The sequence below is a fragment of the Pseudophryne corroboree genome, chromosome 9, assembly GCF_028390025.1.
Source record: "Pseudophryne corroboree isolate aPseCor3 chromosome 9, aPseCor3.hap2, whole genome shotgun sequence".
Lineage (NCBI taxonomy): Eukaryota > Metazoa > Chordata > Amphibia > Anura > Myobatrachidae > Pseudophryne > Pseudophryne corroboree.
In genome coordinates this window covers 447,705,040-447,723,490 of record NC_086452.1, presented here as the reverse complement: position 1 = coordinate 447,723,490, position 18,451 = coordinate 447,705,040, and the positions used below count along the sequence as shown (strand labels likewise).

At 41.7% G+C, this 18,451-nt stretch overlaps 1 protein-coding gene and 1 long non-coding RNA gene across 25 annotated transcripts in view; one reads left to right on the top strand and one right to left on the bottom strand.

The window, feature by feature from the left end:
• Positions 1-18,451, top strand: part of LOC134958509 (uncharacterized) — a 728,433-nt gene that overhangs the window by 693,181 nt on the left and 16,801 nt on the right. For 13 of the 21 annotated variants that reach the window (XR_010187033.1, XR_010187029.1, XR_010187044.1 and 10 more), the window contains 4 exons: positions 495-590; positions 12,243-12,320; positions 16,115-16,162; positions 17,594-18,451. The exon at positions 17,594-18,451 is cut by the window's right edge and continues 142 nt beyond it. This is a non-coding gene — a long non-coding RNA (uncharacterized LOC134958509). The remainder of the gene's footprint in view (positions 1-494; positions 591-12,242; positions 12,321-16,114; positions 16,163-17,593) is intronic. The other 8 variants (XR_010187035.1, XR_010187037.1, XR_010187031.1 and 5 more) reach the window with 5 other exon arrangements.
• GATA2 (GATA binding protein 2) overlaps positions 3,825-18,451 on the bottom strand; it is a 20,742-nt gene continuing 6,115 nt past the window's right edge. For 2 of the 4 annotated variants that reach the window (XM_063941169.1, XM_063941170.1), the window contains exons 2-6: positions 14,707-15,065; positions 12,545-13,093; positions 10,504-10,682; positions 7,074-7,199; positions 3,825-6,003 (exon numbers count right to left, since the gene is read on the bottom strand). In XM_063941169.1, the coding sequence (XP_063797239.1) occupies positions 5,704-6,003; positions 7,074-7,199; positions 10,504-10,682; positions 12,545-13,093; positions 14,707-14,938 (1,386 nt within the window). In that variant the 5' untranslated portion in view covers positions 14,939-15,065 and the 3' untranslated portion in view covers positions 3,825-5,703. Of the gene's footprint in view, positions 6,004-7,073; positions 7,200-10,503; positions 10,683-12,544; positions 13,094-14,706; positions 15,066-15,608; positions 15,758-18,451 lie in introns of those variants that run through there. The other 2 variants (XM_063941171.1, XM_063941168.1) reach the window with 2 other exon arrangements.

The window sequence follows — 18,451 nt, the reverse complement described above, 5'->3', positions numbered from 1 at the left end:
GGATAATGTTAATCTTTTGTGAGTGGTGTTTATTTATAGGCCACATTTAATGAGCATTATTTTATGCCGTTTAGTGGTTTCAGTTGTCAGCATTACTTCAATTAATTCCTAATGATTTGATGGTCTTCAATGTCACGGACCGTAGTTCATACCACAAATGGCCACCGCCACAGTGAGTAGGCAACAGATGCCGTGTAAGCCACTGAATAAAGGTTTTGAACGCACTGTTCGCTCGTCAGTGTTAGAACATCCACCTACTGTGTTATTCTCACAAAGACACAGGGATATTTATGACATCTGGTTCATGGCTTACTGTAAAGGAGGTGCTGCTATAAGTCATAGCTGCCGCATTACAGACAATCCCCCAGCTTATAAATGTAAGATTTCTACTGTGGTTCATAACATGAAACCCAGTGCCTGATTGGCTGCTGCAGGCTATCTCACTTTTTGTGATGTCAAATAAAATATGATCTGTCATTTTATGTGTCTTTCAGCATGAAACTGCCCCACTGCAGGTAAAGGTGGAAATACGTATCCTGTTTTTGTAAAGTTTCTGTGGTGTCCCAACTACAACTAATCTTCAAGATAACGTAAGTCAGAAATGTGTATTTGTCCTGTTTTTTTTGCAGGCGGGTGGCGTTTCAGAAATCTTGCTTTGCTGTATTAGACAAAGATTCTTACATTACGCTGAGAGTGGACAAATGATTTTCACACTCGTGACAGAGGAGTTACTACAGTCTGCTGTTGTTTTCTATGTTTATGTCTCATTTTGTAGTCTATCCATCAAATGTATTCACATAAAACTCCCATTGTGCTCAAAAACAAAGCCTCTGTACTTAATAAATGACCATATTTCCGTAGGTTTCTGTACTTAAAGGCTAACTGCGTTTAAGAAAAAAACATATTTATCTACGGAGGAAGAGAGAGGTTTTTTATTTTATTTTTTAAAGTTTTCTGGGTCGTAATAAAAGAATAACTTACCTGCTTTTTAATAAAGTTTATTTAACATCTGCTTTCCCGTTTCAATCTTCAAATTATTTCCATTATAAACTAAACAGTTTCCCCAAAACAAGTGACTTTCCCAACGTCACTGTGGTTCCATATACCTAGTTGCAGTAGTTTCCCGTTCTGGTCCCTTTATCCCCATTGCTGTTAGATAGTGACCTATCTCAGTGCAGTATACCCATCGCCTGCTCTGCAAATGGTTTACTATAGGAAAAGGAAATGTTCAATTCACCCTAAATGCATTATTAAAGGTATTGAACTTATTTATATATATATATATATATATATATATATATGTATATGAACCTTGCGTAAGCTTATACGTGTGTGTGTGTGTGTGTGTGTGTGTGTGTGTGTGTGTGTGTGTGTATACACACACACACACATATATATATATATATATACATACACACACACACATGTATAAGCTTACGCAAGGTTCATATATATATATATATATATATATATATATATATATATATAAAAATATATTTTTACAGACTTTAAAAATTAAATCACTTTACTAATTAAACAGGTTATGAGGTTTATTTACAAAGTTACTTTTAAGCGATCAAACCAATGAGAGTTTATTTATCAAACACAGAAGATGATGTTTGGTTTCTCCCAAAAATATAAATTTCCCTTGTTTTACCAATATAGTAAATGGATTTTCCAACTTAAATATGTTATACTAAATGATTTGCCACTTTTGGCATCTAAAAAATAATAATGCATAGTATTGCCCTTGGTATCACAGGCATTTAGTTCTGCAGGTTTAATACCCAATTACTACTGAATTTGTTGTTACAGTCCCCTTCTCCTACTTTAACAAATAATCAAACTGCAGAACTGTGGGAATTACAAGCGTGAAGATTGTCTAATGAGCCCTTCCACCCCAGGAAGAGCGGTGTTGAGAATCTGCCGTCCAGCGTTACCCTGCAGAATTATTTTTATTTTCATAAAGTACATTTTTTGTTTAACACTATCATTTCCGGAGAGCACGGCTGAGAGGGAACAATGTTTGTCCCAAAATCCACATAGAGATCTGGGATGGAGTTAAAGTTAATGACATTTATGGTGTTGGCATGCTAGAATTACAGGGATTAAGGTCATTTGTTAAATGACTGTGTAGTATAGTGATAAACTTCAATCAGGGATGTATTTGCCTCGCTGTAGAGTTACATCCCATGAAACCTCCAAAACGCGCTCCAATTAAAACAACCCACTAATTTGTCACAATTACAGGGGGCAATTAGGAGGACTGCGTTCTTTATTCCTTTGTAAATCCCCCAAGTGCCTAAAAACTAAGGGAATGCTGGACAGTATAATTGTACGATGATAAATTAGGAGACCAGCAATTAGTCTAAGAGCCTCTTTTAACTCCAAACCCAAACTTGGGAATTTTTTTTAGACATGAAGAAAACGCCTACTAATAATTCATATTATCGGACTTTCATGAATTAGAATTCCATCGGCGGATTCCCGGTAACTGAAAAGTTAACCCTGTCCCTCCGCTGCCACCCCTCTCTCCATGCAGCATCATTTAGGCGTCTAGAACATGTGCCAGTTTAGAGATCTGAACCCCGGTTTTGTCACGTAGAAAGACATGTCTCGATTCGGGGGATGTCATGGGAGACACATTATTATCAAAATGTTTGTCCTATGTGGAATGGAGGTGTAAGACACTGAGGGCTATACTGGGGAATACCCATCCTTAGAATCCTGCTTGACAGGTTCCACCTGGCAGCAGATTGCTGTAAAATGTTCCGGCGTGTTTATTAGGCTGCTCCTCTGAACAACTCACTCAAATGTGCTGTAAGGACTCTGATGGTCAGTATTATAGGTATATATATTTACACCCATAAATATGTCAGATTCATACATTCTGCCACTAACCACTTTCAGATACATGCTACAGTTGACTTGTATATTGTATCGATGTATGATGAGAAATATATACAGTATATGTATTTACTTGACCCCTTTTTAGTTGCCTTGAGGCCCACCTCACCCTAACCTGAAATGAGAACGAAGAGGAAGCCTGCGAGACATAAACTGCTGTTCATTTTAGCAGAGTGTAAACATACTGTTCGGAAAGGCATGGCCATTCCTTGTGAAACTTTTATTTTGAAATATTACTTTAATAAAATCAGGCTGGTCGCGGGAATACGGCTAACAGGTTCGTTCATGTTCCAATAAAAAAAAAAAAAAGCGCACTGCATGTAGTACGGAGTTGATGGTAGAAGAGGAGATCACACAAAAGTCTTGTTCATTTGAAAACACGGGCAAATAAATAATTGTAAACAAGTTTTATAGTGATAAAGGGAACGACATGAAATAAATCTGTATCAAAGATTCAATTACCGCAGACATCTGTGTGGACTGGTGACATTCATATACCACACACATTTATTATCGGCGACGGGTGAATATGTTGAAGCTTTAGAAGAAAATCTTAATCCTTAGAACACACTATAGCACAGGACAAGATGTTACTGAAATAGGAGTTACGCCGGTCTCTGTAATGCTGAATAAGTACGTCCTATGTAGCCAGTCTCTCTCTTCAATTATTTACATATTCCAGGGTTCACTTTAAAAGAATATTAGCTTTTTTCCCACTTATTTGATGTCAATTTTTAAGAATATCTGTTTTGGCGTGCCATCCGGCAACCAGTAAAGAAAACCCCTTGTATCAACTTACAAGTTGAGATGTGTTGACTTTTAAAAAGAAAAAGAAAAAGATTTTATTCAGATAATAAAAAAATGAATGTAAGTTACTGGCTGCAATTATAAATGCGATAAACATAAACAGGCCAAAATTCCACAAAAAAGGTTTTTTTATTTTTAGTATTCACCTTCATTGAATAGGAGGATAGCATTACACTTTTTACAGACAATATATAAACATGGTGTACAGAATCAACAATAACTTAAGGTCACTAATTAAAACAAGGTAAAAAAAAAATACTGTATAATTTTATGCGGCTACCGATACAAAATAATTTATTTCCGGGCCCCAGACTTAATCTGCAGGCTGGCAAAATATTGCACTTCTCAATTTCTCTTGTATCAGTAATATTTTTCCAGTAACCCACCCGCCCCTGTTTTAGAGGGGAAAAAAAGGTACAAAATAATGTACAACTTGTACCATTAAGCATTAACCCCCTATACAGCTGGGCTATCAAAGCAATGATCTTAAGGGTTTTCTGGCCACTAAAGTTTTATTGAAATTTTCAGGGACCATTGGGCCGCAACCCCTAAACCGTCCTACTTTACATAATGCAACTTTGCCTCTCCTGGTGACATTTGAACTACAGTCTCCGCTAATATGAGTTGGCCCTTTTTGCCTTTTTATTTCTTTCTTTCTGAATTAAATTACTGTATTTGGTATTTAGAATAACATAAATGTATAAAAGGAATGTTTGTTACAAAATGTTTCTTGTACATTTGCTATAAGATGAATGGGTTAATTTACTGCCTCCAGCTGTACTGTATTCTCCACACAGCTTCCCTCCCTTTGTTTATTAATTAATATATACATAATTATGTTATATTGAATTGTTAACAGCAAGGTGTTTGGGAAGGGTCAAGCAGTTAATATGTTACACTTTCACATTATAACATTGTGGAGGATGAGCAGTTGGGTTCCACCAATTTTGAGCCATACATGCTTTTGGTGAAAATGACGGGTAGGAATAGAACACTAATTTCTCCTGCAAATCTCGGTTTGTCCCCTTTCCCCCTTCAACAACTAATTTAATGGCAGAATCATAGGTGACTGATGATATCTAATGTCCCATAAATACACGTGTCCACTTTCTATATTTCTCCGTGAGCGTGTAACTAGAAGAAGCCATTTTGAACTGTTGGATAAATAAATTTTACATATTTTTGCTATTTATTATTTTTGTGGAAAGCACATTGAATTTAAAGAAACTCTGACACATGCAAATTAAAAATGTTAGGGAACTTAGCCAAAGAATTGGGGGGGGGGGGGGCAGAATCCATGGACCGGGTGCAATCACTTACAATGAACCACATTAAGTCATGTTTCAATGTTTGCATTCATGATCGCTTATTCCAAAACCTCTTCAACCAATATCCCTCCAGCAGCAGGAGGGTTAAGGTCGGCTCAGAGATGTTGCGGTGGTCTTGTCCGAGTAGGGCGGCAGAGCAAAAAAGTCTATAGCTTACAGACCTGATGACCCGAGGATGAGGGCAGAGACTATCAGAGGTGGCGGTGGGGCGAGGGGATAAAAATTCAGGAGCAGAAAATAAATATTATTTTTTTCTTTTAAAATTAAGCTTTAGATTTTCATTTTTTTTTATATATAAACGTGTCCATTTGAAACAAATCTGCAGTACAAATCCAGCGTCATCTACCACTGGGTCCTTCCAACCCACACGAGATGTTTAACATATTTACAATATTCACAGTAATTTAAAAACAAAAACATCTCGCTATATCCACCTTTACCTTCACCGCGGGTTGGTCACAAAGCAGTTTATTCCATTTCTCCAGTCCAGGGGCAGTGCTTTATCTGGTCCCACCAAATAGTCCTGGTTAAGTCCAATGTGAAGGCCTATCTGATGCCACAGACGAGGTGCAAGCCAGTCCTACATTGTCTTCTTGGAGGCTCTGGGCGCCAACCCAGACCTTTCCCACATGCTCTATTACAGTCTCTTGGGTAGATATTTTTATCCCATTGCCGTCACCATGCTAGACGGGTGTGGGTGTCCAAAGGAGAGACTAGAGGAAGGGTGAATAGGTGTTGGTGTCTGCAAAATGTGGCCAGAATGGCTGAAAGGAGGCAAGTGCCCCATAGGCCCCATGTGACTGGCCAGGGCAGCCGCGCTGAAAGGGGAGTTCTTCTCTTGCATGCACTTGGAAAGTTCCTCAAAACACTCCGAGCCTTTCTTGTTTTTCTTGGACTTGTTGGACATTTTCCTATTCCTGGTCTGAATTCCTTCCTTTTTCATGGTCAGGGGCCTGTTCACCTGTAACAGAATACAAGAACATCAGTCTCGGGCTAATTTAAACCATGTACAAGACATCTGCGCTCCTGCAGGATAGACATGCTCTGTCACTGCCATTTCCTGTATGTTAAACAACGCGCACTACAAATAACATTTTCCTTCTACCCAGCAAAACATTGTTCTACAGTACAAATATTTTAATATAAATTACATCCTCCTGGCATTTCTGGCCAGTGATTACCCTCATCCAACAAAGTAAATTTAAAGCGTACCTCTCGCTTATATATAGCGAGGCAACCATTCTCTAAGTCGGACCAATACTTGCAGTAATGCTGCCTAACCACTTCCTAGGACCTAGATATATCTACGAGGCAGGAGGCACTGTGCCTCGTGATGTCATTAGCTACCTCCATTGTTAGTAACAGTTACAGTCTAAAAAAAAACATGACAAATACACTGTAATCCATAGTAGTTCTACTATATTTATAAGTTATAAAAGTTTTAATAGTTCTATGATTTGTAAACTATAATGAGAACCCAATTTGGGGGTGTTCATAACATCCTAGTAAGATGGGTTTTGTTTTATTTGACATTGAACTAAAATCCTAAGTACTGTGTGCAGGATCCACATATAATCCACTTATTCCATATAATAAATAATGTTGCCTCTAACCGTTACTAATAAACGTCTATTTTATCATGGTCAGGCCTTTGCTTACATAGACTTATCAGACCCTTTGCATATCATTTAGCTGAAGGAGGGCTCTGTGTATATTTTAATAATGCTTGTAGTTTTAGGACATCTTGCTTGCAATACTTGTTTCAATAGGGCACCCAGCAATCAAGGGGTTTAAACAATCATAGAAACAAATTGGAAAAGAAGAGATGATTACACAGCCATTATGTCTCCGTCTCCCTTTGGTTACTGGGGGCTACAGAAGCCAAGCTGTTGCATTGTTAAGTTACATTGGAAGTGGCATTGCAGTGCTGGGGAAGGAACAGAGGGGAGATGCCCTAGGGGGTACCTAACAGAAACCGACCTCATTGAATTCCTAGCAAGCCAAGCTTAGCAGTCTGCTGGGGCAACTTACATTGTGTAATTTGTAGTACAGTCCACAGGCGTTACACACTGGGTCCCCATTTGCATTGCGCCGCCATAAGGTTGTAGTCGTCGTCTGACAGTTTGCACAACAGGTGCCCGCTCTTCGAGCTGCTGACTACAAAGAGACACAATCAGTACTGGTCAGTATGGCACCCAACAACAAAGTCCTGTGTTACCCAGCTAACAAGCCAGGTCTGTTTGTATACAAATGCAAAGTGGAACACATTTGCATTGTCCCTGATAGCTAGACAGTAAAGCCCTATTTGAAAACATTGCAAAGTGACGGCTTACGGTCATTAGGTCGATAGTCATTAAGTCGACTTGAACAACGTCAACATGATTTTTTCACTTTTTTTTCCATTTTTTTACCTTTTTCATACTTTACAATCCACGTGGACTACAATTGGGAACGGTAACCTGTGCCGAGCGCAACGGTAGCGGAGCGAAGCACCTTGCCCGAAGCATTGCGAGCGAACACTGGGGGTCATTCAGACCTGGTTACACGCAGGCGTTTTATTGCACTGCTGCAACCAGGTAATCGCCGCCTACAGGGGAGGGGGTGATCGCTGTGCAGGGGTGCGATCAGCCCAGGACTTACTCAGCCGCTACAACGATCCGGGCCAATGCTGACGTCAGGAATCCTACCGAACGGCTGGGCGCGCCTGTGTTTTTCCGGACACTCCCTGAAAACGGTGAGATGCCACCCACGAACGCCTTTTGCCTGTCAATCTTCTTGTGATTGCCGGTGTGATCGCTTTCTAAGTTAGTTATGTTGCTGCTTGGCGATCCCCGTCGCCAGCGGGCGACGCGCCTGCGCATTGTGGTGCATGCGCTGTTCAGACCCGATCGCACGGCTGCGAAAAAAGGCAGCGTGCGATCGGGTCTGAATGACCCCCACAGTGCACTAATTGGGGTTCCCCATCACTTTACGAAGAAAACGACACCAAAAAAAGTAAAAAAAAAACCTAATGTCGACCATGTTCATGTCGACCTAAGGACCCTGTCGACCAATAATGGTCGACTTAATGACTGTCGACCTAAGTGTGGTCGTCCTAATGACCCATACCCCAAAGTGGCAACCCTCGGCCATAGAGTATACAGTAGCATTGGATGACCTGTAGCACTTCCGCTGTTGTCGAACTACATATCTCAGCATGCCACGGCTTATGCCATTATGCGGAACCTCTCACATCAACAGAAGCGTTTGCTGGGACTTGTAGTTATACACCAGCTGAAAATTCACCTACCTCAAGTTAAGAACTTTATGGACAGATTTATCAAGCCTTGGGAGAGTGATAGATTGCTAGTGTCAAGCAATCAGCTCACAACTGCCATGTTACAGGCTGTGTTTGGAAAAAGGACAGTTAGGAGCTGATTGGTCAGTTCTTTATCACCGTGCTATTTATCACTCTCCAAGGCTTGATAAATATGGGCCTTAATCTACAAATATGGGAAATCATCTATGACATTAGAACATAGTCCCACATGGCAACAGATCTAACGCACATTATATTTCTGAGCAGGCATTTTACAGACAATTATATAATACAAAATAGTGACACTGCGGTGTTACTGACATACTAAAATATGCATTACGTCTGCACCAGGGTATTTTCTGACGGCTGTCCGTCTGTCCTCGCGACCGTTCTGCAATGGGTCCCTATACACATAACGTCATTGTGCAATGTACATGTAGCACAAAAGTCTTATTAAGATATTATAGGGGTTGTTATTTAGTGAAAGAATGGGCTCCACAATTGTAATGTCCTTAACAATTACTTTTTCAAGCTTCTTAACAATGCCACCACTAGGGATTTTCAGTATTCTAGGCTTGAAAGTCAATTATACAGGACAAGAACTAATGTTCTAGCATCAAGGTGACTCACAGGAATTCCCCCTCACTACAGAGCGACCCCCTCCCTCATTCTGCACTGAAGGGGTTAACAGGTCTGATTATATACACCCTCTACACCCCACCCCACCCCCCAACATTTCCAAGAAAACACACACAGCCTAGCTGAAAAAATATATATATATTTATATATATTATTATGATTAACCTCACAAGCATTATTTGCAAAGTATTGGACGTTTCAAAACAGCCCTGCCTGCCTCGCCTAGGGTAAACTCTGTAAAGTTATTTAATGTCCGGAAACAGAGAGCCGAAGTTTCCTTATCAGCACCGTGCAGATATCCGGATAGGAAGCTCATAGCATGAGCTCAGATGGAGCCATTTACAACAAAGAAAAAAGCAAAAAAAAATACAAAAAAAACACAAAGTGTAGGTGACTCCATGGAAAATGAATAGCTTATAACAACCTAGGGATTGTCTGGGGGGTGGGGGGGGGGGGGGGGGTTTAAAAAAAAAAAAAAAAGGCAAATCTCCTAGACTATACAAGTGTACTGACTCCACTGACTTACATTATGGCCGGGTGTTCCCCTGATTTATTAGGCTGATAAGGGCCACTCTTGTTGCTATTAGCCTGGTCAGGCAGAGTTTGAGCTGGGGGGCAGTCTGTACACTGTGTATTGTTTTCAAGTTAATAGCGTAATTGACTTTTTCAGAACACTGATATAATTGCATCATGGACATAGCATGCATTCAGCCGCCTGTGGTTGTAGAACTACAGGTCCCAGCATGATCTACTATATTTATTCATATATCATACACGCCTTAAAAGTGCTGTATGTAGTAAGAGGTTGGGTGTTCTGCATACATTTCCCCAGGGCAAGGAACAGGGTGCAAGGATGATTGGGAATTATTTATCCCAGGGGGGGGGGGGGGGGGGGGGGGGGGGGGCTGATTTATCGGAGTTTCTTTCTGGCACTGGTACAAACCTGACGTGGCTCAGGTATTTCTACCCCCTCCAGACCAAATATCAGTTACTGTACTATATATGACCCCTCGCAAGAGGTTAGCTAAGGCACTGGCTGCATAGATGATGGGACAGTGTGTAAGCAGTGGGAAGTCAAGAGAGTGTTGAGCGATCTGGTGTCACAACCTTTTAAGTGCTTGCTACAAAACATATATATCAACCCTGAGTACAGGATCAATCTCATTCCTAGTGCAGTGACTAGTAGTACTGACCAGAACTAACAAGAAACGTGTATTGCCTTCCCAGAAAGAAAAAAAAAATAGATTGCAAGCTCCGCTGCCAAAATTAATTTGACTCGTCAGTGACAAACTACATACAGATGTTATTATTGCTGAGAATTCGAAATGTTTTTGCAACCGATACAACTGACATAAGAGAGATAACTATTACCGCCACTTAGTAGATTGCAAGCTCCGCGGCCAGGAAAGTAATACGACGCTCGGTGTCTCAATACACAGCGTCTTGAGTAAAGTTTACCACCAGAGATGGTGTTTTACATGTAACAGATAGTAATGAAAGACATAGCCCCTTTCAGACACCTACCAGTCTTCGTTTCGGTTTTATGAGTGGTCGGTTTTGACCATTCATTTTGTGATAGAGCCCACAGGCGTTACAAAGATAGTGGCCAGTCCCGTCTCTCCTCCACAGTGGGGTGGCAGTTGCTCCACAGTTCACACACTCTCTCCCTTCTAAATGGAAACACGAAGAAACCGGATTTCTTTCTTTAAAAACAAATTCACAATATTTTTGCACTGTCCTTCAGACACAAATGACATATATCAGAAATGGCGAAGCTCTAGCCAATACGAATACTGCGATACTTTACGCTAGTTTTGCATTTGTAGACATTTCAGATTTAACGATACTTTGTATTTGCAAACATTTACAAATGCCACTTAACAATAAACAATGTTATTTTAAAAAAAAATGACAATGTAAAAAGATACTGTATCAAAATTATTATAACCAAACACGATTTTATTTTATGCGACTAATATAAATTCGATATTATGTGTTATTTTCTCCTGCACTGTTTAGCAAACCATATAATAATATACAGTATGTGCATGTTAAAATAAAATAGCTCCTTCAGAAATCTAGAATATAATTCAGTTCAGAGGAACACTGCTGCTTAGATCCAATTCCATTTATTTTCCCATTTTGTTAATTTGTTTTTTTAATCCGAATAATCGCAGTGCTAAGAGTAATGGGCAAATTCTGCAGCGCTGTAGATGTACATCTACAACTGAACGTGTCCCAGATTATTGATGATTCGGGAGCAGGACATGTTTTTAGGCTTCGAATTTCAGCAAAAACAAACGATCAGTCACGAACTTTGCCGTGTTGTCATCTATTTGTTACATTTTTTTTCTACATGCAGATTCATTTGTGAGCAAAAATCGCTGCAATTTCACTTTTCCACCCCATCACTAATCTATTAGCTTTAGTAGATCAGGCTGTTAATAGATCCACGTTTAAATATATATTTAATTATAGATAACAAAGTTATTAATAGAAATCTTGATCTGTATACCAGGAAAAGCAATTTCCATCTAATGTTTATTTATTTATTACATTTAAGGGGGGAATGCATATATCATAATAATCTTTGAGTGTTTATGCGACATGATTGTATTTAGTCTTAATAAATAAATGGAATTAAATAAAATAAAATAATGCAACAAAATGTAACACAGCACTCAAATGCATTTTTTTTGTTATTACCTTTAAACATTATATATTATAAATATATATTACACACAACATAACTTTGAAAGAGGTGTATATAAATGTATGGCATTTAATTTTGTGTAGGTATCACAACTGGTCACATACAAAGGTCTAAACAACAAGCAACGAAAATTATTTGGAAGGTGATAAATTCCATGATAACACTAAATTAATTAATAAACCGGTTCTAATCAATGTATGCCACACTCTCTAGATAGATAGATAGATAGATAGATAGATAGATAGATAGATAGACACACAGATATAATTTCAAACATTGCAAAACCATGTAGCTTCATCAATATTTAAAGGTCCAGTGCTGTATCCCCACAGGTATATTACAATGGGACTGCCATATTTAATCTATTATCCAGTCCTGCAGCTAGCTTTAGTCACCCACCCAAGTTCTCTATGAGGTCATGTTTTGTAATGTGACCAATTCCCCCTGCAGTGCCTTTGGCCAACTATTGCTATTTACCAATTTATTCTTGCCATGTTTAGGAAACATTTAGGCAATTACCGCAGCGTGATCTGGTTTTATTTCTTTACAGGGGACCAGTAATAAATGGGAGAGAGGAGTCAATGTATCCCACAGTATAAGACGCTTATTTTATTCATTTTCGGTAAAGGTAGGTGTGTATAATAAATATCTATATCTATCTATCTATCTATCTATCTATCTATCTATATATATATATATCACAATAAAGTGCGATATCAGAATAACTATGGCATGAAATGAAACCATGATGCGACTGTGTGGCACAGGGGAAGGCATTGCTGTGTGCATGTATTGGCGATAGAGCGATGCCCAGTGTAGGAGGTAGGTGGGCAGCAGTTATGGGGTCCTCACCTGAACATGATCTGCTCTTGCTCCTCTGCTTGGGGGTGAAGCTGGAGACTGGGCCTCCCAGGAGGCTGCCCGGGTGGAAGAGGCCGCTGCTGTATTCGTGTGCTGCGGGCATATAGGATGGGTAGGTGGGTATGGGGTGGTGGGTAGAGGACTGTCCCCCCATGCCCCCCAGGCTGCCCCTCAGAGGGCTGCCCCCCTCCATCTTCATGCTCTCGCACAGGGACACCTGGTACTTGATACTGTCCTTGTCCTCCGCCCGGGGGGAGGCTGCGCTGCCCGGGTCGGGGGACACGTCCTTGGGAGGGGTCGGGGGGAATCCGAACAGGTGCGGGCTGGAGTGAGAGGAGTTCGGGCCGCCGGAGGAGCCCCCTCCCGGGTACAGGGAGCCGCCAGTGGCCGTGGGGTGCAGCGGGGTCTTGGCAAAGGGGCTGACCGTCCAGGGGTTGTGGTGGTGGGCTGCGGACAGTGCAGACTTGCCGCTCTCCAGCCAGGGAAGCCCGGGGCTGTGCAGGATGTGTGGCCGGCACATCTGGCTGCCAGTCAGGCGAGCTGTGGGTACAGGGCAAGACATTAGACACACATCATGTACATACATCATACATCCTACATGTACATACATCCTACATGTACATACATCAGCTTTCATGTATACACAGCTAACATGTCTTACATCCTACATGTACATACATCAGTTCTCCTGTATACACAGCTAACATGTCTTACATCCTACATGTACATACATCAGTTCTCCTGTATACACAGCTAACATGTCTTACATCCTACATGCATATACATCAGTTCTCCTGTATACACAGCTAACATGTCTTACATCCTACATGTACATACATCAGTTCTCCTGTATACACAGCTAACATGTCTTACATCCTACATGTACATTAATGTCTTACATTCTACATGTACATACATCAGTTCTCAGGTGTACACAGCTAACATGCCCTACATGTACATACATCAGTTCTCATGTGTACACAGCTAACATGCCCTACATGTACATACATCAGTTCTCATGTGTACACAGCTAACATGCCCTACATGTACATAAATCAGTTCTCATGTGTACACAGCTCTTTAACATGACCTGCATGCTACATATACATTATAAAATGTACATAGTCATACTGCTGAGTGAACTAACATGCATACACACCAATCTTACAATCTAAACATATAGAACATGACTTGGCTATAGATGTATTATTAGATCACATGATCTAGAGCAGTTTCCAAAAACTCCGCCATGACAGCCCAGGTTTTAAGGATATCCATGCTTGAGCACAGGTAATTTAATTAGTGCCTCAGTCAATTTGATTTAACCTTCTGTACTCAAGCAATGATATCCTTAAACCTGGACTGTAGCGGTGGAGTTTTGGAAACTCTGATCTAGAGGGCACATGCCAAGGAACGTCAATTTCTGCATACATGTGATCGATCATACGCATCCTACCGGGGTAACTACATACATGTCATGACTACACGTTTATCACATGATATACAGTATATGTATTGTGAAAGAAGAGCCATTATAGAGTGTACACCCCTGTGCTCTCACCCTACAGTCCTGGAAATATATAATCTTCCTGCCTTGCTCCCAGATCTCCAACACCAGTACCCAGAGCTAGGGGCAGGTCTTTACCAGATAAACCAGTAACCACACTGTGTGGACAGCCATAGAGTGTTATCTAATGAAGGGAGGGGGTATAAGTACTGACTGGCTGAAGATGGTAAACAACTCTACAGAACATAGAACACTGCGTATGTAGCATATCATATGGGACTAGCTGCACGCTGCGGAGACAGTGACTGCAGCACGGCCTAGACCCAGGACTACCTCCAATCCCTGACACCACACCAGCATAGACCCTAATACTCATTAGAAGACTCCATCTGAGACCCTACAAGAGCTATCTGTAACTAAAGCCACCCCCTTCCCTACTGTTGTAGGGGCCACCACTGCCTGTGCTTCCTTATTTAGAGCTCTTTAAAGGGGTGTAATATTAGGGGTCACCGTATTCTCCCAGCCTGTGCAAAATTTATGGGAGCCCGTCCCGAGCCGAGAGTCCAGTACTCCCCCCACGGTGGTGGCAATGGGTGGGTCACTGGCTGCTGCCCCTCTGCAGAGGGTCACCCTGTCGGGGTCTTACCGTGAGCCTGGCTGTAGGACACCCTAGCCCGGGCATGTGCAGAGTTGGCATAGTAGGGATTTCCCTGGGAGTCCAGGTGGTTGAAAAACACATCGACTTCATCAGGAGGCAAAAGCTGCGCCGGCTCCATGTAGTTGTGTGCCAGTCCCGGGTGGTGGCTCTCTGGGTGCTGCCCATTGAGCACGGCATGGTGTGCCATCCAGCGAGGCTGGTCCGTGGCCACTTCCATCATGTCAAAGTTTATTTACTCCCCAATACACCCAAAAGTCCTCGGGGCTGGTGCGGGTCAGGCTCTGGCGCCTGAAAGTGAAAGTGATCTCCTCCGGGGTGCCCCAAAAATCGAGATGAACCAGCAGCACCTGCAAGAGTACAAAGGCACGTTACAGTCTGCGATCCCAGTGTCCTGCTCAGCTATTGTCACTATATATATATACTATATATATATATATATATATATATATATATATATATATACACACAGTATACACACACACATATACAGACCCAGCCCCCCGCCCCCCCGACTCCTGATAACAAGGTGCAATCAGCCGGCACAGGCACATAGCCCATACCTATAGTAACTGGCCCCTCCTGAGATACAATGTATCAGATCTGCCATAATAATATTCCTGATACATATACTGTATCGCTACATAAGTCATACATGGCATAAATACAGCATAGGACAGTAGCAAAGCGAATGCTACATTATATCTCCCAGTAACAATACTATTACACAATGATGATAATAACACATACATTGTATCACAACTTGTATCAGATAACAGTATGAGTAACAACAAATACATTGCATCACATAACAGTATTGCTACTTATATAAATACAATTAAGTTACACAACAATGCTAATTGCACCCAGACAGGAGACTTATCAGTACTTACAGGAGATTGCAGAGGGATTGCTATGAGAGAGCAGGAGGCTGTTACTCAGATGGCAGCCTCTCTCGCACTGGCCTCCCCTGTAACATCCCGCAGCCTCCTATGTCAGCCCTGGCGCCAGCTGGACTCCCCTTCTCTAGACATGAAGTAAGAAGACGCGCACAGCTAATAACCCCCGGCCAGCCAATCAGAGAGCGTCCTCAGCAAGCTGCCGGCTGCTATTGGTCACTCCCCTGCCAATGCACATTCCCTAATTCACTCCAAACATCTAAGTAGCCCATGGGAGGGGGGGTGCTTAGTTACTGGAGGGGGGCATCATTAGTAAATCCTCTTAATGGGAGGGATTGTATGCTACAAGATTTGCATATGCATGCTGTAAATGTTTATTGCATGTGCTATAAAAATACTCATTACACACCATAATGTGTATTTATTTACCGCCTATCTATTTATCTCCTATCTGGTGGTGATCTATATAAATATCTATGGAACTTTATCTCAAATCGTAGCAATTCTTCAAGTCTTTTGAATCCCCTCTACACACTACTATACAGCAGGTAAAAACAAAATATTTTTTTTCTACATAAATAAAATAAAAATAATGTAATATATAATTTCTCTGATGAATAAAAAAATATAGAAAAAGAAGTGTATTGTGCATGCGATAAGTGTTATATAAATACTAATTTGCAAGTGATAAATGATACATAAACTTCAAAGGCGCAATTGTTGCATTTTTGTTTGTGTGTATACTGTTATACACCTTTTGACATTTGGTGAAAATTGTGTTCTATTCTGTATTATCATTCTGTAATAATTGCGTATTGTGTGGACGCGTTAAATAAGCGTTAATGGAAAATGAAGACGCATCGCCGTATGTGTATTTATCATACTGAGCGGAATTATCATTTTGGATCGGTGTGAACCAGAAATGAATCTAGTTGCCTCCATGTTTAGGCCACAGAGGACAGCGATTGGGTGTAAAGTGTACGGATTAACACACAAATACTAAAATAAACAATATATTCACGGGGGGACAGTCTAGACAGATACAAAACAAAGAAGTATTGGAATATGCAAACAGAGACTTTATAGCATCGAATCCCCCTCCCCCACCATCACCACCACCACCACCACCACCAACACACAACTAATTAAAGTAAAAAAAAATTTTGATTCACCTCCCCATTAGGGTAAAACCGGACTGGTGATGTGTGCTGGGAGTGAATGGGTTAATTCTAATAGTGGGTTGTGAATGCAAGTCACCCAGGGCTAGGTGATGATCAATACAGGGTGTGTGTGTGTGTGTGTGTGTGTGTGTGTGGGGGGGGGGGGGGGGGGGGGGGGCTGGGAGACTGGGACACTGCTTACTGGGTCGGACTGGACCCTTTGTTTGATTGTGTGTGTTTCACATAAGTTGGGGGAGGGCGGATTTAAAGGGCTGAAAGTTAGTAATTAGGTAATAGGAGGCTGGCTTTTGATGCTGTCTCTCCAGTTCGCCAATCCAGCCATCCAGACGCCTGGCCTCTGACGTCACCTTCTGCTGCCACATTCACAAGCAAATGATGTTCCCTTCTCTTATAATCAAACCCCCATCAGCCTGTGGCAAACCCAGGGAGTGTTTCACTGATCCCCTGCCCTGCCAGGTATAGCAGCCTCCTGTCACTGGGCAATCTGGAGGACTCCACTTGTAACTAGTTTAGATAGGAGGGGGGGGGGGGGGGGGGGGGGATAAAATATATATTTTTATTTCCTGATCCTTTTCTATAACTAGAAATAAAGTTCCAGCTTCTTGCCCTGACATCGTGCAGATTGCATATGAGACATCTCTCCTCCAACTGCCACCGCGGTAACTAACGCCAGGGCGCCCCCTTCAGTCAGTGTGAGGGGGGCCACAGTGCTTATAGCACCCATGACACTGGTCATATTTATTTTATATCCACTAAAAACTGTGATTTGTTTTTTCTTTTTTTTCTTCTTTTAACCAGTTCTCTGCTAGTTGCAATCATTTATTTATGCCAACTGTCAGCTCTTGGGGTTAAATTGTCTGCAGATACCTACCCTATCGATTGCATATTGCATAGCTCCTGAGTAATCCGGCCTGATCCGATGGAACTTGTAGTCCCACAACACATGGAAAGGGATCTCTCTGAGCAGGAGAAGCTTACAATGCAGCCGCTTCCTCTCTCCGTGTCCGGCGTTGCAGAAGTTAAAAGAGGCGGCCGGGCTGTAGGAAATGCAGCTACAGACAGAGGTCCTGTGTTCAGGAGAAGGGGGGGGAGCAGAGACCTCCGGACACTCCAAACTCTGCTCATTCTCCCTGGCTGCAGCCTGAAGACGGGACCCCTGGGCATGGGGGAGCCCCTGTCTGTGGGACCAGGAGACACAGGAGCTCTCATTGCGTGTGAGTTATTATATCTTCTGCAGAATATTTCCTATAGGGAAGAATACACTTATTCCTAGGGTGGATGTTACACTCCCTCCATCTGATGGCTCCTTGTCCCTGTTTTAGCCTGGGATACAGTCTCCAGACAAGATTAATGAATGGGTGGAGGTTCTGACCCCCTGTGGTAAAACTAGGTTAATGCCCAACCTTAATGCCCCAGCATTATTTTGCTTGTGTGCCACTTTTTCCATCCTGTTATCACACACACACACATTGTGCTGCAGTAGTGATTATACCACACTGATATGTGTGTGCATCTCACTATACTTGTGTTCTATCACAAGCACTGTCCCCTTGCACCACGGTTATAATGGGATATACAGTGTCACCTTCTGTCACCGGATACTTATGTATATCAACCCCCCCAAGTACACAATCGGGTGACAGAACTGGCAGCCCC